Source organism: Gorilla gorilla, chromosome 8, assembly GCF_029281585.2.
Source record: "Gorilla gorilla gorilla isolate KB3781 chromosome 8, NHGRI_mGorGor1-v2.1_pri, whole genome shotgun sequence".
NCBI classification, from domain to species: Eukaryota; Metazoa; Chordata; class Mammalia; order Primates; family Hominidae; genus Gorilla; species Gorilla gorilla.
In genome coordinates, this window is record NC_073232.2 from 83,865,254 (window position 1) to 83,892,838 (window position 27,585).

The 27,585-nt window shown below is 41.5% G+C and overlaps 1 protein-coding gene across 35 annotated transcripts in view; it reads right to left on the minus strand.

Moving 5' to 3' along the window:
• Window positions 1-6,453: 6,453 nt before the first annotated feature.
• CREM (cAMP responsive element modulator) overlaps window positions 6,454-27,585 on the minus strand; it is an 88,796-nt gene continuing 67,664 nt past the window's right edge. For 14 of the 35 annotated variants that reach the window (XM_031015148.3, XM_031015152.3, XM_031015146.3 and 11 more), the window contains 2 exons: window positions 11,276-11,432; window positions 6,454-6,674 (listed from right to left, as the gene is read on the minus strand). In XM_031015148.3, the coding sequence (XP_030871008.1) occupies window positions 6,530-6,674; window positions 11,276-11,432 (302 nt within the window). In that variant the 3' untranslated portion in view covers window positions 6,454-6,529. The other 21 variants (XM_031015149.3, XM_031015142.3, XM_031015153.3 and 18 more) reach the window with 14 other exon arrangements.

Consider the following 27,585-nt stretch of genomic DNA (forward strand, 5'->3'; position numbering starts at 1 on the left):
AAACAGAAGACACAAATGGGCACACTCATGCTATCCTCTCCCGGAACAGCCCACTTTCATCCAAAGCCTCCTTATTTGGGCTTCTCACCTCCTCAAAAGTCTATCAGTAGTGGCTGGGCACGGTGGCTTATGTCTGTAATCCCAGCACTTTGGGAGGCCGAGGCGGGTGGATCCCCTGGGTCAGGAGTTCGAGACCAGCCTGGGCAATATGGCGAAACCCTGTCTCTACTAAAAATATGAAAATTAGCTCGGTGTGGTGGCGTGCGCCTGTAGTCCCAGCTACTCATGAGGCTGAGGCAGGAGGATCACTTGAACTCGAGAGGCGGAGGTTGCAGTGAGCCGAGATTGCACTACTGTACTCCAGCCTGGGCGACACAGCAAGACTCTGTCTCAAAAAAAAAAAAAAAAAAAAAGGGTATCAATAGTAAACTGTGTTTTAAAAGGTAAGAATTTAAAAGTTCATTCCTAAGTTAAGCCTCACGCTGGTCTGCTGTAAGTCAGCGCTTCTGAGAGCTCCACAAACGTTGAAAGCAAGAGCTCTTGTACACCTTGTTAACAGCCATTTGTCCTAGAAAATGACTGAACCACAGGTCAAGCATCCTTCATAAAGTGAGGTGGCTGAGATAGATCTGGCAGAGTTCCTGTGTCCTCCAGCTGTCACAGAGACCAGCTGGACTTTTGCATAGTAAGTGACGGGGTTTTCCTTCCAGCTTCCGTCCATTCAAACCACAGGGACAAATCCTTCCTCAGAAAGCTATGCTGCACAAAAGCTGGTTGAAAATCCAGTTTATAGAAAAATAGAGGCATCACAGTAATATAAAGATTATCACACTAGTTCAGAGATCTGAGTATTTCTAGTCTATTGTCAATAGCTGGCAATATTTAAGTAAATCAATCTGAAATTTGGTTTTCTTGTCTATAAAATGAAAGGAGTAAATTACACCTGTTGGTCAGTCTCAGTGGCTCATGTCTGTAACCCCAGCACTTTGGGAGGCCAAGGCAGGTGGATTACTTGAGCCTAGGAATTCAAGACCAGCCTGGACAACATGGCGAAACCCCGTCTCTACAAAAAAACACAAAAATTAGCCAAGCGTAGTGGCGCGTGCCTGTAGTTCTAGCTCCTTGGGAGGCTGAGGTGGGATAATCGCTTGAGCCTGGGAGGCGGAGGTTGCAGTGAGCCAAGATCGCACCACTGCACTTCAGCCTGGGTGACCGAGCATGAGACTTTGTCTCAAAAAATAAATAAATAAAAATTAAAAAATTACACCAGCGAGACCTCTTTTAGCTATAAGATTCTATTTCAATGAGCATAACTGTGACTTTGACATTCCAATAGCTACAGTTCCTTAAACTGTAGAGTCATTTTTTCCTGATCAGCATCAGGGATTTGAAAAACCAGAGAGAAGCAAAAATGTGCTTTTGTGCATTTGAACAGGAAGGTCTGGGTGTTCCCACACATAGCCACTCAGAGCCACAGAGCTCTCTCTCTCTGCGGCCACCACCTGCTTGAGTCATTGCCAGCAAGTGTTTCTTAACACTTTCCTGCCTTTGGGTCCAGACTGGGTGAGAACCGCCAGGACAGAGGCTCGCTGTCCCGGTTCTGCACTTGGTCCTGAGCCATGTGACCTTTGGCAAGCTACTGAACTTCTCCAAGCTTGCTTCCTCATCTGCAAAATGAGGATAATGGTAACAGCATCAACACTTGTTGGGCTGCTAGGAGAATTAAATGTGGAAGCCCCTTGGCGCAGGGTGAGCACTCTGTACACGGTAGCTGTTATTCTTAACTGCCATGACTACGTGGCTGTAGCATCTGTGGAGCTACATACACACCTGGAAGAAAGCAAGCCCAGGATGGTAATGTCAGGGTTGCCACAGCCCTAGGTCCCAAAGCTGCCCTGTCTCCTCCTGGACTTCTTACAAATGCAGCCTCACTTATTGACTTGAAGGAGTGAATGAACATGCTGACTCCCATGTCGCTTTCTGGAAACTCTGCGTCACATGGCCCTGAAGATGGGACAACTTAAGGATACAGACAACATGATCAATGAATCATGTATATATCATAGCTGGGACTACAGGTGTGCACCACCATGCCTGGCTAATTTGCTTAATTTTGTGTGTGTGTGTGTGTGTGTGTGTGTGTGTGTGTGGAGACAGAGTCCCACCATGTTGTCCAGGCTGGTCTTTAATTCCTAGCTTCAGGCAATCCTCCTGCCCCAGCCTCCTAAGGTGCTGGGATTACAGGTGTGAGCCACCATGCCCAGCCAAGAAAATGGATTTATATAGAAAAAACCTTCCCACAAAGCATAAAGATTAAAATATACCATGCTTGAGTAGTTCAGAATCAAGTCTATGTCTTTAAGATGACCTTAGAAAAGATGAATCATGGCCAGCGCGGTTGCTCACGCCTGTAATCCCAGCACTTTGGGAGGCCGAGGTGGGTGGATCACCTGAGGTCAGGAGTTCAAGACCAGCCTGGGCAACATGGCAAAACCCTGTTTCTACTAAAAATACAAAAATTAGATGGGCGTAGTGGCACACACCTGTAATCCCAGCTACTCGGGAGGCTGAGGCAGGACAATCACTTGAACCCAGGGGGCAGAGGTTGCAGTGAGCCAAGATCGTGCCACTGCACTCCAGCCTGGCACATCTAAACTTCTGAGAACCAAGGTATACTACCATACGACAGTCATTGCATTATGGCCAGCCAACTGGCAACAGCTCTGCCTGCCTCACACGTCAAAGCGGCCTAATTATTTTTGGTGCAGACTAGAACAATCAAGTTGGTTTCACAAGTCATGATATTTTTTAAAGGTGTACTGTTAGGCACATGGGAAACAGCATGTTTTGGACGTAAGTTTCTTCATATGAAGAAAACTGAGAAGTGTGGTTGAACAAGGAATGAGGCATCTGGCACTCAAACAGCTGCCGTTCATGCACAGTATGTTGCTGATGTCCATGTTCTCAGTTTCAGGCATGCCTCATGGTCACAGGTTTAAATACTAGCAGGAGTTCATTTTCTTAATGTTCCCATCTCACATGACTTAGTGTTATGAAGTACCTAGTTACACAGGACAGACAAGGTATGCAGTCCCCCAACCTTGGAGCAGGAATTTCTATACCCAGCAGTCCAGATGAAACTTTTAGGGTTCAAAGAAAGACACACGCAGTGAGAACTCTGGATCCCACACGCACAGGTGTGCGGGGAGCTCCAGATCCCACACGCACGGGTGTGAGGAGCGCTGTGGATCCCACACGCCCGGGTGTGGGGAGAGCTGTGGATCCCACACGCCCGGGTGTGGGGAGAGCTGTGGATCCCACACGCACGGGTGTGCGGGGAGCTCCGGATCCCACGCGCACAGGTGTGGGAGCGCTGTGGATCCCACGCGCACAGGTGTGGGAGCGCTGTGGATCCCACGCGCAAGGGTGTGCGAGATGTGCAACGTTCCCCCCTGCAAAGCTTCCCCTACTGCTGGTTCTGTTGAGGGAGAGGTCGTAGGCAGTATCTGCTGTAAGGCTGAAAGCACTGCTGTCAAATCGTGCTATTTTGGTAGCAGAAGCTTGGCTTCAGGGATACATTTCATGAGCAAGAATAAGAGTTCCCATGCATGTCTGGGAGCATGGCTCAAGCCCCAGCCTGTCACAAGCTGTTCCTCACTTCTTGTACAGGGTAAGCGCTCACTCAGTCCCAGCGCCAGACGTCCCCAGTGTCTACAAGCCACTCTTCCAGAAGTCCAGTTTTATTCGACATTGATGGCCATATGCTTCCCCAAAGCCTGGAAGCTCCTCAACCCTAGGGGCTGAATCCTCATGAGCAACCCAGTGCCTTTCAGCCCAGTCTTTGGGCTGGGAGGTGGAGCTTGCAGTGAGCCGAGATCACACCACTGCACCCCAGCCTGGGCGACAGAGTGAGACTCCGTCTCAAAAAAACAACAAAAAACAAAGAAAAAAGCAGTATCCCCCCAAAAAGGGTGCTGTCTTTTCCATTTCTGATGCCTGGGACTGTGGCAGCAATATTAAGGTCGGGGAACCAGCAGGTAGAGGGAAAAGAATGAGGAGGAAGGATCTGGTCGTGATGCCATCGTTGTCACTAAATTAGCAAGCCTGGGATTTCTTACCACTAGACTTCTTGTTTTGCAAGGTAGTGTATTTCCTTATTGTTTAAACCACTGGGTTTGGGAAGGGGGGCTTCTGTTGCTGGTGGTCCCAAGTAATTGGATAGTCCCTTTCCTCTAAAATAATATAACCTATTTTGCAGACTAGAGTACACACAGGCATGCGCACACATTGCTTCTGTCTTCCCCCGATTTTTAAATGAAACTAGCTCTTGGGTGAGAACTCACTTGGCCTCCCTCTGTCCTCCAGACCCAAGCTCCTTGGAGCAGTGTGTGTGCTCCGTATTCCCAAAGTACCCACCCCACGCCCCAGCACTGTCAATCACTTCAAGGCCCAGTTCAAAATCCACTTCCCACATAGTCTCCTGTTTAACCCCCAGCTGCATCTTTCTAGAATTCTAACGTGTAGCGTGCATCGTCTCCAACTTTGTACATCTTGCCTGCTGATCCTCGTGTCCCCTCTGTGTGTCCACCCACCCCAGCCACACCACTGGCTCACAGCAACTGACTGGGCAGATGAGTGAATGCAAGGTCCTACTGTCCTGCACCTGAAACCTGGAGTTTTCCTTTCCTTTTTCTTCCTTGTCTTCTTTCCTCATCTTCTCTGTAGAAGAGAAGACAAAAATTGAGATAAAAGAAATTTAGGCCGGGTGTGGTGGCTCGCACCTGTAATCCCAGCACTTTGGGAGGCCAAGGCAGGTGGATTACTTGAGGCCAGGAGTTCAAGCCTAGCCTGGCCAACATGGTGAAACCTCATCTCTATTAAAAATAGAAAAATCAGCTGGGTGTAGTGGTGTACGCCTGTAATCTCAGCTACTCGGGAGGCTGAGGCAGAAGAATTGTTTGAACCCGGGAGGCGGAGGTTGTGGTGAGTTGAGATCACGCCACTGCACTCCAGCCTGAGTGACAAACCAAGACTCTGTCTTAAAAGAAAAAAAAAAAAAGAAAAAAGAAATTCAGAGCTCCGACTCTGAAGGAAGAATAAATATTTTTAAAGAAAGCCAACAATGACATGCCCTACTTACTGGGAGTGACAGATAAGGGAAAGAATTCCAGTGGTACAGGGAAAGCAGCAGCTGGATGCTCCACAAACCAGCTCCCAATTTTCTGTCTCCCACCACACACTGATCAGATCCACTCCTGAAACTGGGGGGTGGGGCAGGGACATCCTTAAAGCAGAAGTCACAGCAGGAAACACAGCAGAGTCCAGCACGCGGCAGACAATCAAGAAATGTCAGGGAATGAGGGGACACAGCATCCTGTGGTGAGGGCTTTGGGCTTGTTCCCTGAAGCTTTTTATTATAAAAACAAGATGAAACATAGATCACATTGCAGTCTCGATTGTAAAGAACCTCAGCTGAATGTGCCGACAGCGGAGTATCTGATCTAATGTGGACTTTGAAGCATTTTGAAATGAAAAAATCTTGGGATGTTTTTGTTTTTAAAATTCCTGTGGTTGTTCGCTAAATGGCAAAATAGGGGGCCACCAGCCGGACAGCTCCAGACCACCTACAGAAAGAAAGTCTCAGGCCATTATGAAGGCCGAAACACTAACAGCCATTTTCTTCTGGGTGCACAGCCCTGCGGCCATCCCCACCGTGAGATGGTAGAAAGGGCATGTGCAAGGATCAGCACCCAGTGTAGAAACTGACTTGTACCCCGAACGCATACAATGCGATCCCAACAGGCTCATTCCAGATATAAAAAATATGTCATCACTTTCATTAGGTAATATTAAACCAACACTAAGAACTTCTGCAAGATCTTTTATATTACACAATAGAGTTAAAAACTGTAGTAAATGTTCAGATATTTAAATGAGCACCAAACACTACAAAGTGCAACCAACATGGTTCTATTAAAAACTCTCTTTGACTATGGCATTCAAGGACAGCAATACAATCTTTTTTTAACAAAGCAACTAATATAAAAATCTGCAAATGCCATATATTCATATCTAGGCTATTCTTCTCATATAGGCATGTCATTAGATAGACTTTCTTTCTATTCTTTCCTGAGGTATTTTTTTGTGGTTTACTTTTATTGTGCTGCTGGATGCATTATTTTTGATCATCCTTTCCTAAAATGATTTAAAGACCTGCAAATAATTTTATTGCATAGGACACTATTGATGACACATAGAATGGGAGCTGCAAGTATGTGGCACTGGAACAAGCCTTACAAATATTGCATTTTAAGAAAACACACATTTTTTACAGTTTGTCTCTTTTAAAAAATCTGAAGTTATAGCTACGACTTAACTACGTACAGTGAAGCATTTCAGGAATGTTAAGTGATTAAAGAAGAAGATGAATGATACAAAGAAAAGAAGCCACCATTCTCGCCAGCTATATATTGTATTCCTTCAAAAGCAACTATACATGCTGTCTTCAGTTCATAGTTAAATATTTCTACTAATCTGTTTTGGGAGAACAAATGTCTTTCAAGGTTTCAAGTTCCTCTATAAGCTTCTTGTTCTGGACTTCCAGCACTGCAACTCGGCTCTCCAGACATTTTACATATTCTTTCTTTCGACGTCGACATTCTTTGGCAGCTTCCCTGAAAAAAGCAGAAGCAAAGGGCAAACAAAGCATTTTTTGCATGCTATTGACAAACAGATCAAAGTAAGCTCGGTAAGTGTGATCACGGCTGCATTCCACATCCTGGAACAACATTCCCAATTCAGTTTCAAACACTAATCCAAACTGGATTCTTAAGGGTCACACGTGTCCTTCCCACAAGTCCACATGGCAATAAGTAGGACTGCTGCATCTCCTGCCTTGATTAGAGTAAACAAGGTCCAAGTCAAAGACAGTTACTCTACTTTATGGCAATAAAGATCTTTGAGGGCCTTGAGTTCCTCAATGAGAGTCTTGTTTTGGTTTTCAAGCACAGCCACACGATTTTCAAGACATTTGACATATTCTTTCTTCTTCCTGCGACACTCCCGGGCAGCTTCCCTGGAAGCAACACAAGGCAAATGACTACAGGAACAGCCTTCCAACACAATCCACAGGGGGTCAGTGCACTTCTGCCCCCCGAACTCAACAGCCAATAGATCCTAGGTAAGGACTGTACAAAGCCACATAACAAACATAACCAGGCACATGCTTTTTGTAAGATAACCATCAGACAACAGGAATGATTTGAGAACACAGTTCGCCCAGCATTCATCACAAATGGTGTTTTCTTAGGGCACACATTCCACTGGTAACAATGCCCACAACTGTTTTCAGTAAACTACAATAGGACCACATCCCCAAGTGGAATTTCTACAAAAACATTTATAGATCCTTTGAATTCTCTTAATTATTTTTGTCTCCCAAAAGACACATACTCCGACATAATGAGTTAATTTTATTCGATCAAAAATGATTATAAGAATTAATCCTCAAAAACCTTAAATATCAACACTGGAGATTTTTAGTCTTCAAAACTAAATCTCAGTAAAACAAGATCAATCATGACTGCAAGACACAGTTTATTGGCTAGAAAACACACATGGATAAATCATAACAATAAACAAAAGATGTGCATTTTTATAAACCGAAATGAAATGGACAGTGCTTCTGAAAATTAAAGAAGGGGGCTACAAAATACAACACTCAATAACTCAGACAATTTAAACCCACAAATGTGAGACCACCACAATTAAAATTATAAAAAAGAAGCTACTGAGTAACTCCGGGCATATTTCAAGACTGTTTCCTAATCACATGCATTTAATATCCAATATATTGAATTTTAAAGCACTATAAGCCCAAAATGAAAGAACAGACCAGTAGCCAAAGCAACAACACAAACAGATGAGTTGACTTAGTCATTTTCATACATAACCCCACCAAAACAATAAATAGAGCCAACATTTTCTCTTTTTCTTTTTTTCAGGGTGGGAGGGATGGCAACCACTTCCCTTAACTCCTGTGCAGAAGACACCCTTTAATTGGCCTCATTTTGGAGGATTCGATTCCAGAATAACTGCCTTTGAGGTAGATCACCCTTCATGTCAAAAAAGCCTGCACTGAAACAGACACTATCATTCAAATATGTTAACAAGAGCAGTGTTGAATGTCTAAACACCAGTTTCTGTAATGCCAATTAGCATCCTGAACCATATGTGATGTATACATGATTTTTTTTTTTTAAGATAGCTGACTCTCACTGACTGGATATCTGTGTTTTCACTATGGAAGCAAGAGTCAGCAAAGAAGAACCTTCAATCCAAATGAACTGCAGGAAAAGATCAACCCCTGCTTCCTAGCCAGGAACAATGGACTCACCCTGTGAATGCACAAAGTTCTCAGACTTCTCAGCTGGTTAACAAAAGAAATTTAAAATGTAAAATTGAATAGAATGTTATAGTGACTAATTTAATCTAAATGATGCAATTGGAAAACTTAAGAATAAATCCAAACACACACATTTGCCAGTTTGGGAACATAATTTAACTCTTTTCCACAAAGGCACTGAAATTCATTTATGAATACCAACGTTTTCATGATTAAATTATATTAAATTCTAGACCTAGAAGGAAGATAGTCATTTTACAAAACATGGTTACCATTAAATGAAAAATTTAAAGACCTAATAGCGGTGTTGTGGGTGTTTAAACATTTTATTTACCAAGCTATTATAAATACTCATACTTCATCTTTTACATTTGAGTGTGCATGTGTGTGTGTGCATGCACACACATATTACTAGAGTCAAAATGTTGCAGGCACAAAGCTTTCCCCGATCACATCAGTAGATGGTACGTTCCTAAGCACTCCTCAGCCATGGAAAACACCTGTTTCTTCTATTAATAGTGAGCTCGGTTTTCAGGCTTGCATGTGTCTGGGTGTATCCTCAGCACGGAGAGGAAATGCAAGGCAAGGAAGAAACTCTGACAAGGCTGGAAAGAAATAAAAACTGTTGCTGGATTGGCAGAAATACGATATAATGAGATATCGATTATAGATGCCAATCAAAGAATAAAAAGAAAATATGTAAGAGATCTATCTGTGAATGACTAAAGCCTCACACTTCCCCAGGAAGTGAAATTTGCAGGTTATCATGGGGTATTTTCGAGATGCCTGATGCTGGTATAGAGGACAGGCTCTGGAATAAAGACTGCCTGGTTGCCCATCCTAGTTCTGCCCAGTTTGGGCCATGTGATCTTGACCAACTTACTCCTTAACATCTCTGAACTTCTGGTCCTCATCTGTAAACTGGGCATAATAATCACCTATTCTCATGTAAGCATTAAACACACGGTAGAAATAAAGCACTTAAAACCTGCTAAACAGATAATGAGCAACCTAACAGCCAGGTATCATCTGCTTTTCTCTTGTCTTGCTCTGAAACTGAGATTTAGAAAGTGAAAATAAACCTTTCTCAGAATCCTGTACAGCTAGGGACTAAAGACCTATTTCTAGCCAATGAAATGTAGGTGAAAGTTGCTGGGAGGATCTTCCAGGAAAGGTTTGCAGCTGGGCCAGACCTCAGCTAGCCCCAATTTTTGGCTCTAGCCCTTCTTCCTGTCTGAGGCAATGCCTAGAGGTTCAGTAGCCGCGCTGTGATCATGAGAATGAATGATACATGCTGAAGATGACACAGCTGCAAGCGGGAGTCTGGGCCCTTGATAACACTGCTGAACCTCTGTCCTGGCTGCACACAATAAGGACATTATTTGACATTAGGACTAAGGTGACAAGACTACTGGGAAACTCTAAGACAATTCTGTTCCTTTTGAAAATCAGATTAATTTGCACCATTATCCATAATAAAAACTAAACCAATAAATAATATACAAGTTAAATAAAATAAAATTTTATTTATGTTTAAATTTTTTAAAAGTTTTAGAAAATAGCATTTTATAATATGTTGCTTAAAAAATAAAATGACAGAGATATGGAGCAAGAAAAAGTGAGAGAAAATGAGAGCTGACTGGAAGTACATAGACTATAATAGGAGGTATCCTAAGTGGTTAGAGCCATGGATGATTTTAATTCTTTTTGTTATTTTGTATTTGCACTTGACTAGAATTTATCAGATTAAATATGTATTTCAGTGTAATAGAGGAAAAAAAGTTACAAAATAGACAAAAGGAAACTACATGTAGAAAATGTCGAAAAGTAATGCCTCACTTAAACTTCATTTTTCTCAGAGAGAAGCTAAAAAATTCGACTTATCACCTACTTCACAGCAAATACTAAATACAAAATAGCTCTTTGTTTCTAACAAAGTCCTTTAATCATTATTTTTAAAAATTGCTGTATCTTTTGGACATTACCCTTACAACATAGGGATGTAACTCCTGCTGATGAAATAGTTTAACGGCCAGGAATTCTGACTGGAAGACAATCTAATAACACACACAGAGCACAAACCTACATGAAATGCCACACAACATGTAACTTGGGAGAAACGGCTTATGAAAACTGTAATTTTTTTTTTTTTTAAGACGGAGTCTCACTCTGTCACCCAGGCTGCAGTCCAGTGGTGTGACCTCAGCTCACTGCAAGCTCCGCCTTCTGGGTTCAAGTGATTCTCTTGCCTCAGCCTCCCGAGTAGCTGGGATTACAGGTGCACACCACCACACCCAGCTAATTTTTGTATTTTTAGTAGAGACAGGGTTTCACCATATTGGCCAGGATGGTCTCAATCTCTTGACCTTGTGATCTGCCCGCCTCGGCCTCCCAAAGTGCTGGGATTACAGGCAGGAGCCACTGCGCCCGGCTGAAAACTGTAATTTTTATTTTTATTTTTATTTATTAATATTATTTTTATCATTATTTTATTATTTATTAATATTTAATATTGTTTTTTTTTTTTTTGAGATGGAGTCTCGCTCTGTCGCCCAGGCTGGAGTGCAGTGGCACGATCTTGGCTCACTGCAACCTCCGCCTCCCAGGTTCATGCCATTGTCCTGCCTCAGCCTCCCAAGTGGCTGGGACTACAGGCACCTGCCACCACGCCCGGCGAATTTTTTTGTATTTTTTAGTAGAGACGGGGTTTCACCGTGTTAGCCAGGATGGTCTTGATCTCCTGACCCTGTGATCCGCCTGCCTTGGCCTCCCAAAGTGCTGGGATTACAGGCGTGAGCCACTGTGCCCGGTGAAAACTGTAATTTTTAAAAAGTGTCCTAGAAGTTACCGATTCCCTGTGCAACACCTCACCTGTTTTTCATTAGCCTCAGCTCTCGTTTGCGTGTTGCTTCTTCTGCCAGCTGCTGGGGACTGTGCAAACTTCCGGGCGATGCAGCCATCACCACTCCCTGTGGCAAAGCAGCAGTAGGAGCTCGGATCTGGTAAGTTGGCATGTCACCAGTGGCAGCTGCAGTAAAACAAAATATTTTGAGCTTATATAAAGAATTCATAATTTGGCATTTTACATAAAACTGATCTGGAAATGACATACTTTTGACATCTCATAAGAGGTGATCTTGTAATGTTTAAGATAATTATTCTGAGCATTATAGCAATCTCAAGTATTAAAGATCTTCTTCAGCACTTAGAACAATGATATTTAGCATGCTCTAAACACTTAAGGTAGAAAAGCATCCTAATGCATTTTAGACAGGTTTTTATCAAAGGCAAAAGCTTAAGACGCTCATTTAGCTTAAAACCAGTGGTGTGCTAATAAATATTTAAGAAACAGTCCTCAGGGCAAAACAATGAAAAAGCCCTGATGTGTAGTGTTCAGTAATTCTCATGATGTAAATACTTCCACCATGGCCAGTTTCAAGCTACCAAGGTGACTTTCCTGAGCGTAGAGCTGGAAAGACACACACGTGGTAAGCAGCACAGCATACAGACAAAACAGATGCCAATACCCACAGAGCACAGAGAAAATACTTGGAAATTATGAGTTTTGAGTACTAATGTTTTTAATGTGTAAATTGTGTATGTGTACATATATATGCATATATATTTATGCATGTATATATATACATATTTATACACACACACATTTAATTTTTTTTTTTTTTTTGAGACGGAGTCTCGCTCTGTCGCCCAGGCTGGAGTGCAGTGGCGCAATCTTGGCTCACTGCAAGCTCCGCCTCCTGGGTTCATGCCATTCTCCTGCCTCAGCCTCCCGAGTAGCTGGGACTACAGGCGCCTGCCACTACGCCTGGCTAATTTTTTGTATTTTTAGTAGAGACGGGGTTTCACCGTGTTAGCCAGGATGGTCTCAATCTCCTGACCTCGTGATCCTCCCACCTTGGCCTCCCAAAGTGCTGGGATTACAGGCGTGAGCCATCGCGCCTGGCTTTTTTTTTTAGACAGAGTCTCACTAAGTGGCTCCAGGCTGGAGTGCAGTGGTGTAATCTTGGCTCACTGTAACCTCCACCTCCCCAGTTCAAGCGATTCTTGTACCTCAGCCTCCCAAGTAGCTGGGATTACAGGCGTGCACCACGACACCTGGCTAATTGTGTATTTTTAGTAGAGATGGTGTTTTGCCATGTTGGCCAGGCTGGTCTTGAACTCCTGACCTCAAGTGATCTGCCTGCCTCAACTTCGCGAAGTGTTGGGATTACAGGCGTGAGCCACCACGCCCGGCCTGAAAATTTAATAATAGGCTCTAGCAAGCCAGGAGGAGCTGACTGTAGCACACCACTGCAAAAATTTCCATTAAGCAGAATATCTCCATCCTCTGAATGTTTCAGTTTAGAGATTTTCCTATACTCCATATCATGCCTGAAACAGTGACTGAATGTCTTTAAGTGCAATTCTCATTACTAGAAAATCATTGAAGCACTGGAAGGAATTGAGCTCACTGCAGTTTCAGTAAAAAAACAAAAAACAACAATAAAAACCCAGCAAAGCTCTGCTTAAACCTAGTTTCTCTGGGGAAAGATAATTTTTCTTTCTTAGGTTTCTAGGAAAATAATACATTTGCAAATATTCATTTAAAAGTATTGTCTAAGCATAGTATAATCATACAGTTAAAATACAGCGTTTAATATTTACTTAGTATTCAGATCAAATACTAAAAGTTCTCAAAGTTTCCTAATTTATATTCAAAATTTGTCTACTGCAAGAAACATAGCTTCCTAGAAAAGACAGATGGATTTGAGTGATAAAACATTTCTACCACCAACGCTTCAACATTGAGAACGTATGGTCCAGAGTTAGTTTGTCACTCTGATGAGACATTACAAAATACATGCTCTCTCAAAGCTAAGTGCAAGAAAAAAGATTTTTAAAAAAGTTATCAAATTCTATAACAATTGCCTGAACTAAATTCCAATCAAAAGAGGAAAACACAGCATTTCTGTATTTCATGAAAATGTATTATACCCAATGAATAAGAAGTGAAATGCTACCCATGGGAGACAAATACTTTGTCAGCTAAATAGGATATTATCACTGAAACTTTGTTTAAAAAAGTTAAACAAAGATTAACTGATTTATGTGCTTCTATTTGGGTATATGCCAGATTTCTGCCTTCTAAGGCTTGAGAATTAGGTGAAAGAATACAACAGTTAAAAACATGGCTTTCAAGGAAGCTCACTTAAAGATTTTCATAGAATTAATAAAAATATTGTTTATAAGGTTGTACTGCCTTTTCCTTCTACATGTAATTTTAAAACATTGGTGATAGGGAATAACTGATTTTTTTTTTTTTTTGAGACAGAGTTTTGCTGACACCAGGCTGGAGCGCACTGGTGCAATCTTGGCTTACTGCAACCTTCTACTCCCTGGTTCAAGTGATTCTCTTGCCTCAGCCTCCCGAGTAGCTGGGATTACAGGCACGTGCCATCATGCCCAGCTAATTTTTGTATTTTTAGTAGAAACGGGGTTTCACCATGTTGCCCAGGATGGTCTTGATCTCCTGACCTCGTGATCTGCCTGCCTTGGCCTCCCAAAGTGCTGGGATTACAGGCGTGAGCCACAACGCCTGGCCTAATTGTGATTAATGATCACCAGCATATGAATAAACTTGGGAAAAGTCCTAAATTTGTTTTTCTGACTATTCAAAATAATGTATACACAGACAACTCAATGAGTCGTACAAAACTGTATAGCTTTGAGATAGTTAACAAGGTCACGTTAAGCCAGTTATAAACTAACTTAATAGATTGTTTAACATGTCTTCATCGTATTGTCAGAAGAGATGGAGTGGAGCAGAGAATAACATAGCTCTCCTCTCTTTTCTCTTCACCCACATCCAGGGAAGAAGGTTATGGGGTAATAAAGGCTGAAACAATAGAACAGCTGGTGGTCACCTAGGTCTTCTAAAATTGGAACAATAGCCCGTGACGAATGAGAAGTTTACATGACACCAGGTTGACACGTGCAGGCAGCATGGATATGGACCTCGGTCTAGGATCATTCTTTCCAAACACTGCTCACACAGACGTGCAGTAAAATTAATAGGTAGAGAGGGGCTCATTACACTCTAGTTCTGTAGACATTTGCTGTTTTCTTGTAATATGAAGTTAGAGCAGGATGGTTCCATGATATATACAAAAGCTAGTTTTAAAAAAAACAAAAAAAAAATTTTTTATTTTTTATTTTTATTTTGAGATGGAGTCTCACGCTGCCACCCAGGATAGAGTGCAGTGGCACAATCTCGGCTCACTGCAACCTCCGCCTCGCAGGTTTAAACGATTCTCCTGCCTCAGCCTTCCAAGTCGCTGGGATTACAGACGCCCACCACCGCTCCCGGCTAATTTTTGTATGTTTAGTAGAGATGAGATTTCACCATTCTGGCCAGACTGGTCTCGAACTCCTAACCTCGTAATCTACCTGCCTCAGCCTCCCAAAGTGCTGGGATAATAGGCGTGAGCCACTGCGCCCGGCCACAAAAAACTTCTGTTTTTTTAAAAAAAGGGTGGGTGGGAATAGTCACAGGTGAACAATGAAGTTCAAGGGCAGACATGGTGGCTCACGCCTATAATCCCAGCATTTTGGAAGGCCAAGGTAGGAGGTTCACTTGAGTCCAGGATTTCAAGACCAGCCTGGGCAACATGGAGAAACCTGATCTCTACAAGACATACAAAAATTAACCAGGTGTGGTGGCGTGCGTCTGTGGTTCCAGAGCCTTAGGTGGGACGATCATGTGAGCCCAGGAGGTTGAGGCTACAGTGAGCCGTTATTATGCTACTGCACTCCAGCCTGGGCGACAGAGTAAGACCCTGTCTCAGGGAAAAAGAAAAGGAAAAAAGAAAAAAAAGAAGTTCATTCATTGGCCTTGTATTTATCAGAAATGCTTCTAAACAACTCTTGCCTGTTTCCAGAAGCAACAACCACCCTCAAGGGACCAAATTTGGCACCATGAAAGATAATGGCAGTTCCAAAATAAGAATTCTTAAAAACATTTTGAGCGATAGCTCAGAAAAAAATACCACTTTAAAATAACTTGGAAGGGGATGATATATTCAGATGTATTAGTTCTGAGATGTTAGGTGACTGGGTTTTATTATAATTTTTCAGAGGTATCATATATTCATTTTACTTCCCTCAATAAAATCAAAATGACAGCGCATTAGTTCAAGCCAGAAACAGGAATTAGTATAAATTAGTAGGAATTTGTATAAATTTCTATAATATCCCAAAGGATCTATATGGTGGTATACTTCTAATGGTCAATGGACAAATTCCATATACTCAAATATAATCTTATTAGTAAAGTACATTTAAAAAGATATGGGCAAAGACAGCTGTGCACAGTGGCTCATGCCTGTAATCCCAGCTCCTTCAGAGGCTGAGGCATGAGGATCACTTGAGCCCAGGAGTTCAAGTCCAGCCTGGGCAACATAGCAAGACCTTTTCTCTTAAAAAAATAAAGATACAAAGATAATCTCTTGTTTTGAGAAAATCTAAATGTCACAAGTTTTAATTTTAAAACAAGTTATAAAAATAGTTATCTTAGTTAGCTTCAAATTTCCAATATTATGAACTCAGTGGAAATTTAAAGCAGATAAGATACCAAGGATCACAGTTCAAAGACCATCCTGCCTTCTCTGATGACACACTGCTATTCCTGTATTCTTATAAAGGCCACTTCCTGTCCCATTTAACTACTGAAAGTGTCTAAATTACTTTTTATTCTAGAATTTTCATATTTTGAAAATATATGGGTTATCAGTGGGGAATTAACAATCATGATTGAAGAAAGATTATAAGATATTTGTACACTAACTTTATTCTCAGGAAAGCAAAAACTTTAAGACAAATCAGGGATAGTATCTTTTTAACCCCAGAAACCCCTAGAATCTAGCACAGTACTTGGCATATAGTGGGTGTTTCATGAGTTCATGTGTGCTGTATGAAGTAAAATTTGAACTTCCTCGGGTTTTGCACAAGCCTGCTGTCATTTAGAATGCTTAAAATAAGCAGTCTTTCTTACAAACTTACATTATTATAGCTAAACCTTTACCTCTAAGACATGGAAAGCCCTACAAGATGCGATGTGTCTCTTCAAAGTGGCCTTTCTTGATAAAAGGCATTATTTCTTAAATTTTCCTTAGATGCACTTTAGATAAGTCTAACATAGCATTTTAAAAGCAAAGGCGTTCTCATTATGATGTGCTTCCATCTAGCTCCTGACATGAAAGCATTTTTTTTTTTTTTAGGTTCAGTATCAAATATTTCATGGGAAAAGAAAATTCCTAGAACTCTCAATTTTGGTCATTAACTACATATCTCTCTTTGCAAGCTTTAAACACGGTACAGCAGAAAAAGCATGGGGTTTGGAGTCCGGGTTCTAGTCCAGCTCTGCCACTTACCAGCCATGTGACTTGGGGCAAGTTCAGTTTCCTCATCTGTAAAATGGGGATACAGTATCTCATTTAATACTCACAATAAACCCTATAATGTATGTCAAAGTGTCTAGCACAGTGCCTGGCACATGGCAGGCACTCCACAAATGTTAGTTCCCTTCCTCTTCCCCTCCTTAAGTTCTGAAAGACAACGTTCCAAGTTATGCTTATACCGTATATTAGTTAAAACGCATATAACATCCATAAATACATTTCCCCCTGGAGTTTCCCTTCTGACAAACCCAGGGAATCAAAATTTATGGCTCTTATTCCTTATTTTGTTAAAAAATATGCCTATTAAAAACTTATAAAATTATATATCGTTATATTCCTTTAGAGAATACATTATTAAAGATAATGTAAGATATCCTTTTCAATGTATGCAATCATTTATAATAGAACCCCAAATGGCCAAAGATATACTCTCATCAGACTGGGAAGAAGAAAACTGAAAAAAAAAACCCATAAGTGAAAGTAGGAAACAAAGAAATAAATAAGAAACCCAGCCAAGTACCTATGTTGGTAACTTCCAAAGTGAAACGATTTCTCAACACCCCAAATGATGGTGATTTTATTCAATTGTTTATTAAGATATCTGTAGTACTGAGCACAAAGACTGAATAAAAAACATTTTTATATAGAGAGTTCCTGTTTTCATATGCCATTTCACAGCATGGCACTAATCCTAAATACACCTTTAAGTAAGCAGCAGAGGTCAACTTAGATGTCACACTTCTAAGTGGGGGGCTTCTATCCCTAGCTCTGGTAAGCTGCTGACATCACCACCACTGCTGTGGTTCTCTTCCTGTCTACCACCACCTACTCCTAATACCCAGATCCTACACCTCCATGCCTGGTGTCCCACACTGCCAAAAACGTTCCCTTCTCTGTGAAAATTAAACCCTACATAAAAATGGCTATTTAAGCACTGATCATTTTCAAATTTGCTACAATCACTATAACACATAGACCACATAGAATTAACTCACCAAAATATTTTCGGCTTTGAGGTATAATTGACAAAAACTGTATATACTCAAAGTGTACAATGTGATGCTTTCACATATGCATACATTATGAAATTATTACAATCCAGCTAAGTAAGTTATACATAAGGGACCTTTTAAAGTTTAGTATGTGAAAATCTATAAGTCAGTCTATATAAAAGATGGGAAATTACGAACACTGAAATTTAATGTTCCATATAATAGCAAATATATGCTCTACTGTCCTATGAGAGTAATAATAATTTATAAAAAATTCAATTTTAGGCTGGGTGTGGTGGCTCATGCCTGTAATCCCAGCACTTTGGGAGGCTGAGGCGGGTGGATCGCTTGAGGTCAGGAGTTCAAGACCAGCCTGACCAAATGGTGAAACCCTGTCTCTACTAAAAATGCAAAATTAGCCGGGTGTGTTGGTGGGTGCTTGTAATCTCAGCTACTTGGGAGGCTGAGGCAGGTTAATCGCTTGAACCTGGGAGGCAGAGGTTGCAGTGAGCCAAGATCACGCCACTGTACTCCAGCCTGGGCAACAAGAGTGAAACTCTGTCTTAAAAAAAAAAAAAAAAAGCCATTTTAACGACTTAAAATAATATTAACCTAACCTCATTTTATATGTTTTATAAGCAGGTGTAGCAGCATGTACTCACGTGACACTGCATTCATGTGCCAATGTCAGGTGACTTTTGAGGAGTCACATTAATATGCTATGAGCAGAACCCGAGGATTCTGAAGACTCGAACGGGTTCACTACTTGCTAGCTTTGTAAACTTGGAAGTCATTTACCCAGTCTGACCTGGGTGTAGTTGGGCATGTATCAGTGAGAATGCCTGTAAACTGCCTTTTTTAGCATTTGAACATGGTTTCCTAGTGAGGCCTACCTGATCCCTTAACCTGTATGTCCTGTTTCTGTGTCAGTCACAATCTGATAGTTTCTTTGACAGCACTTTCTACAGTTGGTATTCATGTTTATTTGTAACATTAAGTGATTTTTTTATTTTAAAGTTTACATAAATGCAAAGTATAATTATTTTATTAGAATATAAATGAATATATTTGCCTAATATATTCATATAAACAGGGCAAAGTGAAATAAATATCCCAAATTACATTTCATTATACATTTTTCAAAAGTAATAGGAAAATAACATGAGTAATTTCCAATTTCACCCTGCAGATTTGGTTTACTGAATCTTAAGGTAGATAAATGCCTTGTTATTTTCACTTCCAAAGTGATTATAACTTGTTCAGTTACCAACTTCAAGAAGCTGTCACACCTAAATGAAATTATTCTTTTTTGTTGTTGTTGAGATGGAGTCTTGCTCTGTCACCCAGGCTGGAGTGCAATGGCACTATCTCAGCTCACTGCAACCTCCACCTCCCAGATTCAAGTGATTCTTCTGCCTCAGCCTCCCGAGTAGCTGGGATTACAGGCATATGCCACCACGCCCGGCTAATTTTTGTATTTTTGTGGAGATGGGCTTTCACCATGTTGGCCAGGCTGGTCTTGAACTCCTGACCTCAGGTGATCAGCCCACCTCAGTCTCCCAAAGTGCTGGGATTACAGGCGTAAGCCACCACGCCCAGCCCCGAAATTATTCTTTTATGTAAATATTTTTAAGCAAAAATAATTGCTAATAGCCTGCTTTCACAAAGATGATATATATCCTTATTCTCATGCATCAAATATTAACTAAAACACTAGTTTTCCAAATTTGTTGGAAAGTTTGTTTTTAACAATGCAGAAATCCAGCCAGAATGCAACGTCAGAATGCAACGTCAGACTCAGAGTCTAAAAGATAGGAAATTATGCTCCTAACAGAATCAGTTTATGAATAAAACAAAAGGCAATTTCTAATAAAAATGTAAATTATGCCCCACAAAATCAACAATATAATCCCATAAACTATAGTCATTTACTTTTTTTTTTTTTGAGATGGAGTCTCGTTCTGTCACCCAGGCTGGAGTGCAGTGGTGCGATGTTGGCTCATTGCAATCTCTGCCTCCCGGGTTCAAGCCATTCTCTTGCCTCAGCTTCCCGAGTAGCTGGGATTACAGGCGTGTGCCACCACGCCTGGCTAATTTTTGTATTTTTAGTAGAGACGGGGTTTCACCATGTTGGCCAGGCTGGTCTTGAACTCCTGAGGTTGTGATCCGCCCGCCCTGGCCTCCCAAAGTGCTGGGATTACAGATGTCAGCCACCGCGCCCGGCCAGTCATTTGCTTTTAATATTTCACTTCATGATCCTGTAGGTAAATGCTGCTAATATCTTTTCCAGGCCAGCCATTAGTGCTAGGAACCTGATTTTGGTCTAGATCAAAGTTTTTCAAACTGTAAGCTGTAGACCATTAATGGGTCAAAAAGCAAATTTCATGGGTCAAGAACAGCATTTTAAAAAAAGGACAAAAAGGAATTATGGGTACATCATATTTTGTAAGGATAAGAATTATGTCTGAAACTTGTTTTATATAAATGTAGGGTACATACACACATAAGTCCACTTTGCCGTGATAATTAATATGGGTCATGGTTGAAAAGTTTGCAAGCCACTAATCTAGATCTACTTGGTCTGCCGATCCATAGGGTTACCTCAGAACTGAGAGCCCAGAGGTCTGGTTCCTAAAGCTACTCTACTACACCTTCAAAAAAGTCCCTTAACCCTGTGCTCTTCTGGCTTTAAAAAAATAAAGTAAAATGAGGCCGGGCGCGGTGGCTCACGCGTGTAATCCCAGCACTTTGGGATGCCGAGGCAGGCGGATCACGAGGTCAGGAGATCGAGACCATTCTGGCTAACACGGTGAAACCCCGTCTCTATTAAAACACAAAAAAACAAAATTAGCTTGGCGTGGTGGTGGGCACCTGTAGTCCCAGCTACTCGGGAGGCTGAGGCAGGAGAATGGCGTGAACCCGGGAGGCCGAGCTTGCAGTGAGCCGAGATCCAGCCACTGCACTCCAGCCTGGGCGACAGAGCGAGACTCCGTCTCATAAAATAAATAAATAAATAAAGTAAAATGAAATAAAATTTATTACTCATTTTTCAAATAGCAGTGATTCTGTAAGAAATGACCAGATTTTTAAAAATATGATTTCCAAAGGCAAAATCAGGTCTTGTGAAAAAGTGTTTTAAGTTGTTTGACATTTTAAAGTTTCAGCATTTTGAAAAGTTTAAATTGGAAAGGGAAAATCAATCATGTGTAGCATTATTGGTAAAACTGAAAAAAACTTTCAAGGATGTTATGTTCATTCTGTAAAAACAAATGTCAAAAATGTTTGTTTATTTATATGTAGTGGTTAAAAGTATACAGCATTGCCAAGGAGGGCGGATCACGAGGTCAGGAAATCGAGACCATCCTGGCTAACACGGTGAAACCCCGCCTCTATTAAAAATACAAAAAATTAGGCGGGCGCCTGTAGTCCCAGCTACTTAGGAGGCCGAGGCAGGAGAATGGCGTGAACCCGGGAGGCGGAGCTTGCAGTAAGCCAAGATCGCGCCACTGCACTCCAGCCTGGGCGACACAGCGAGACTCCGTCCCCCCCCAAAAAAAAAAAAAGTACACAGCGTTTTCACATCATTTTATTTATTTTTTGTTATGAGTCTTATGCTTAGACAAGTCAAAGGGGTAATAGGAATGAAAGGCTTGGTAAAGAAAGATATAAACCAATAATTTTTAGAAAATATATGTACAAAAGTGCCTTCTGGTTCTAAGAATCATATGACATGCAGTGTTTGAGATGATTTTAAGTTCATCTATGTCTTATAATAAATTCATCATTTGAGTTCTGCAGTCTATAGCATCTCTAGAACTTCACAAAACTTCGAGAAAAAAATAGTTCCTCAAGACAGTTTTAAAAACAATGTAATACAGGTTTTACTTACTCAAGACAATCCAATGTTCCTATCCAGAAAGAGGGCTGAGACCCATTAACTTCTAAGAGCTAAATTGTAGTGAAGTTGTTTAAAACCATCCACTCTTTCTTAATTCAACTGCAAATTCAGTACTGTATTACAAACAAGACCACTGAATAAACAACACTGCAAGCACACAAAGGTTATTAGTAACTAAGTCTTTCAAAATCACTCTTTGTTACTGAGAAAAGCAAACCTAGTGAAAAATTACCGATTACAAATTTAAATACCAGAGGCTGGGAGAACAAGTAAAAGACAAGCACTTCCCCGACTGAACACTAGAGAGAGCTCTGAATCGCAAGTTCCTATAGATGGAGTAAGAGTAAAGAACCCGCCAGCTTATACAATACATAATCCATTTCTCACCAGGCGCGTGCAGGGACGGCCTCAGTAGGAGGCTCGATCTTACCACTAAGCTGGCCAGACAACTCCTGAGTTCTGTTCATGCATTACAGTTTCATGACGTGTTTCCCTCTTCAAGCAGACACCCACTTCAAAAGAAATGTTAAAGTAGGGCTAACAAGAAAAGCTATTCAGTCTAAAAGGGAGCTTGGAGGCAGAGGCAGTGGTGAGCTAGTTAACTCTAAATCTGTCAGCAGCATTTTACAAAGCGGAAAGGAACTGACTAAATCACAACATGACTCGGAGCTGACGTCAATGTGCAGCTCGCTTGGAGTTTTAACTTTTCCACTTCCCCTCCTGAAACACGATTCCAGGAAATGTAATGACATCAGCCCTTTGAACTCAATTAGCTGAATAGACCATTTTAAATACAGGAGGAAAGAAACAAGTAGGCACACAAACATCCATAACACGCGGCTTTTTCCTATTCTGTTTGGAGCTGCATTTGTCCACAATAATGAAATCAGAACATGAACGGTATATACTGTATGTTTAATCTGCAGCTAAATTGAATTTGCAACAGGTTGCAAATGAAGTAACAGCTTATTTTAGTAGGGCAGAATGGTATGCATATGAAAGAGAGACACAGAGATGGAGGGGAGGAGGAGAGGGGAAGAGAAGAGGAGGGGAAGAGCGGGGAGGAGGGGAGGGAGGATAGAGGGAGGAAGAGAGGATTAGTGCCTCAGTCAAGCAAGCAATAGAATATTGAGCAAAGAAACAATCACACTAAGATGCCCTAACAAAGTGAGCTGAATATATAGATGTATATTTCAAAAAAAGTATTACACCTAAGTGACTAGGAGAGTAACACTTTCTGAAACACTCAGATGTTCCTGAATACTTCCTAAACTTCAAAACAATCTGCACAATTAACTGAAAACCCCTCTTTAACATTCTTACCTGTGTCATCTCCAGTTACAGCCATAATGGGCTTCTGCAGACAGAACTGTCTTGTTTCCTCTACCACAGTTCAACATAAAGTGTTCCAAATTAGCAAGCATGTGCAGGATAAGCAGGAGGACTGACATCACAATGACATCACTAGCCTATCACTGCCATCAATTTGCTTTGTCACAGGCGAGCTCACCGAAACCCAAGCCCTATAAAAACTCTTCCTGTAATAAACCATCTTAATGCTCTTGTTTCTCATTTTTACATAGAAATCTGTTTGAGGTGGGCTCTGGCAAATAATAATAATAATAATAATAATGTCTCTTTTAGCACTAAAAGTTACATGATTGTATCTTACAGGGCTACTTCTTTATTTTTGTTGTGTCCAAGGCTTCTAGGTAAACAAAGGGAGAATAAACCCAACATAATTTCCTAACTCATAAGAGAAAAAACACTTGGAGATTTAAAAAAAAAAAAAAAAAATTGACTATCAGCAAAGAAATACCATATTTCATAGTCACTTCTAAACTCACCAAGAAATATCCAGCCACCTGTGTTCACTTAACATTTTTATTTGCTGAGCCATTTGCTACACCATCAAAAAATCCAACTCTTCCTAAGGTGATACAGAATTTGCTACTTTCACTTAAAGGGAGTAGATAATTAAATTTTAAAAATTCACTGTGCCAATGGAGCAAGTATTATGTGGTATTCTCCCATAACTACTAGATTGAATCACATGAACTTGCTGATATTTGAACTTTCTGGCCTACAAAAATAGCAGTTTCATGTGATTCAATCTAATACCTTATTTTCCCAGATTAAACCCCCCTGAAAAGACATCTGTGATTTTTAAAATTCATAAATAAATCAAAATTACTATTTGTACATTTTTTTTTAAAATGTCAAATTTTATTTGGATCACTTAATGAAGGCTTGGCACGTAGAGAGCTGGATCATTATAGGAAATTCAGTGATTATAAGGTTAGACACAAAAATGGGCAAATGTTCAACCATAGAACAGACCATAGCCCGGAAAAAAATTATTGGCATTTCCACTGCAAAAAAATAAGTGACATGCCACTGAGACCTTTTGTCTTTTTTTTTTTTTTTTTTTTTTTTTGAGATGAAGTCTCGCTATTCTCCCCCAGGCTGGAGTACAAAGGTGCAATCTTGGCTCACTGCAACCTCCGCCTCCTGGGTTCAAATGATTCTCCTGCCTCAGCTTCCTGAGTAGCTGGGATCACAGGTGCCCACCATGCCTGGCTAATTTTCGTATTTTTAGCAGAGACAGGGTTTCACCATGTTGGCCAGGCTGGTCTCGAACTCCTGATCTCAGGTGATCCACCCACCTCAGCCTCCCAAAGTGCTGGGATTACAGGTGTGAGCCACCGCACCCAAAGCCCTTTCCCTTGTATGATTAGAATTCAACCCAACCTTATGTCAATGAAAGGACATCCCACCACATTTTAGCTGTATTTAATTTAATCATCTTCCAGTAAAGGTAAGGACTTTATACCTCAGATGCTCAGGAGGTAAAGTTTCAGGGAGTGTCCATGTTTCTAGTAATTCTCCAGGATACCTGACAATGGGGTTAGGGTTTCAATTCAGCTGAAGATATCTTGGCTGAGTAAGAAACCCTGGATGGTCACCTAGACATCAACCTCAATCTGGGGCTCCAGCAGGGACTCTTTGCTGTCCCAGTCACACCTGAGGGTTTGGGTCCAAGAATGCTATTAGTAAATTTTATGTCAAATTTCAGAAAATCAATAAGAAATTGATTTTTATGTCAGCATTTCTTTAAATTGGCACATAGATGCTCAATAAATATTGGTGTGAAAAAAAAGGCAAGGAAGGAAAGAAAGAAGGGAAATGGGTTGCTTAGTTGATTACTGCTCTTAGTAAAGTTTTAACGTATTCCCTGAACCAGTTAATCTCAAGTCAATCAGCACACAGAACAAATCACATTTTCAGAGGAAGAACAGTTCACTTTCATTTGGTAAATGCTTACTGAACATTTATCACATGCCAGGGTCTGTGCTAGGTACTTGTCCAAATAGAACTTACCATCTAGCAAGACAGAGAGCCACAACACAACATGATGTGTGCCTAAGGAAGTACAGTAGGAACTCACAGAAGGTTGCCTAAGCCAGATGTGGAGGATGGGCAAGGCTTCCTCGGGGAAAGTATTCTTATCAGGCAATCGGTATGTGTGAAGAAGGCCCCGGAGGGAGAGAGGGCATGGCCTATCCCAGGAAATGAAAGAAAGAGCTGTATTACAAAAGAGGGAGAAGTGGAGAGGTAGGCAGCTATTAAAGAATGCAAGGCTTGGATCAAGCAAAGATTTGGGCCACATGAAAGATTTGGAGCTTTGTCTAACAGGTCACAGACATTGATGGATGCTTTTGAGTGGATGCTATAGACTGAATGTTTGTATCCCCACCCAATTTCCTCTGTTGAAATCCTCACCTCCAATGCAATAGTATTTGGAGGTGGAACCTCTGAGAGGTGATGAGGTCATGAGGGTGGCACCCTTGTGAACAGGATTAGTGCCCTTATTAAAAAGACCCCAGACACCAGGTGTGGTGGCTCATGCCTATAATCGTAGCACTTTAGGATGCCGAGATGGACGGATTACCTAAACTCAGGAGTTCAAGACCAGCCTGGCCAACACGGTGTAACCCCGTCTCTACTAAAAATACAAAAATTAGCTGGGCATGGTGGTACATGCCTGTAATCCCAGCTACTCGGGAAGCTGAGGCAGGAGAAATGCTTGAGCCCAGGAGACAGAGGTTGCAGTGAGCTGAGATCACATCACTGTGTTCCAGCCTGGCCAAGAGAGTGAGACTCTGTCTCAAAACAAAACAAAAAACGAAACAAAACAAAACAAGTGCAATGCAGTAATGGAGATGTTGGGGGCAAGAAACTGCTGTTTTTAAGAACTATCAGTGGCTCCCAGAATCACTGTGAGGAATGAAGAGTTTAGCTGAACTTTCAGGAACAATTCCCAAAAAACTGAGCCAAGAAGGGAGCTGCTGCCCCTGGCATGATTAGGAGGATCAGAAAGCTGTTCCACAATAGCCAGCTTCCGGTGGCTGCTGGATACTGCAGCCCACAGGGGTAGCCTGGGTCAGAGGGATAGCACCCAGGCCAGGGCCAGGGCCAGGACAGAGGGGTGTGGAGTGGCAGAAGCATTCATGGCTCAGCCAGGGAGAAGAATCTACACAGTGACTTTGAGTGGAAACTGGGAAGAATACCGGACAACACCCAGGTTTCTGGCATCAAGCACCAGGTGGGATAGTAGTGGTCAATCACTGAAGATAGGAAGAGTGGATTTCAGGAGTCAGAGGTATGTGTGGCCATCTAAGGAACCAGCTGGAGTCAGGACACAGTCACAGTGAACTGAAGCCAGCGTGGGAGGGAGTCCTCCAGGGAGGGAGCTCAGCAGGAAGAGGGTGGGGGAGTGAGCCTGAGGATCACTGAAACACTCAGGACAGGGGCAGGGGAAGCTTAGCCCAGCAACAAGACTGACAGAGAAGCAGCAGAGAGAGAAGAGCAAGGAGGACACAGTCTCAGGAAGTGGAGGAAGCAGAAGTCGACAGTGTTAAATACTGCTGAGGCATCAGCCAAGACAGGCACTGAGAATCCACAAAGAAGCTGACAGGGCCCTTCAGTGAGATGAAGGGAGAAGGAGGGCAGGGAACACTGCCACTAAGTTCAGGAAGACAAGAATGCCCACTGGCCTTGCTGTGTTTAAACTGGAGCTCCTGGCCATGATTATTTAAGGAAAAGAAAAAAAGAGAAAAAAAAAGAGGAATAAAGATTGGAAGGGAGGAAACAAAACATCACTATTTGTATAAACATTCACATAGGATCACAGACCGAATCACAAAGAATCAGTAAATTATCAGAAGTAATGAGAGTTCAGCAAAGTTAATAGATAAAAGATCGACTTAAAATAATCCGTATTTCTCTACGCCAGCAACAATTAGAAAATACAATACAAAATAAGGTACCATTGTAATGGCAACAAAACCCATAAAGTACTTAGGAACCAACTAAAGAAAGAACATGCAAGATCTCCGTGAAGAAAAATGTTCAACTGTTCCCTAAAACTTAAAGTATAATAAATAAATAAATAAAAAGAAAAATGTTCAACTGTTAAAAGAAGTAAAATGAGATCTGAATAAACAAGACTTTCTATGGTTTGGGATAGGTCAATTTAACACTATGAAGACTTCAGCTCTCCCTAATTAAATGCAGTCTTGGCCGGGCATGGTGGCTCATGCCTGTAATCCCAGCACTTCGGGAGGCTGAAGTGGGCGGATCATGAGGTCAGGAGATCGAGACCATCCTGGCGAACATGGTGAAACCCTGTATCTACTAAAAATACAAAAAAATTAGTCGGGCATGGTGGCAGGAGCCTGTAGTCCCAGCTACTTGGGAGGCTGAGGCAGGAGAATGGCGTGAACCCGGGAGGTGGAGCTTGCAGTGAGCCATCGCGCCGCTGCACTCCAGGCA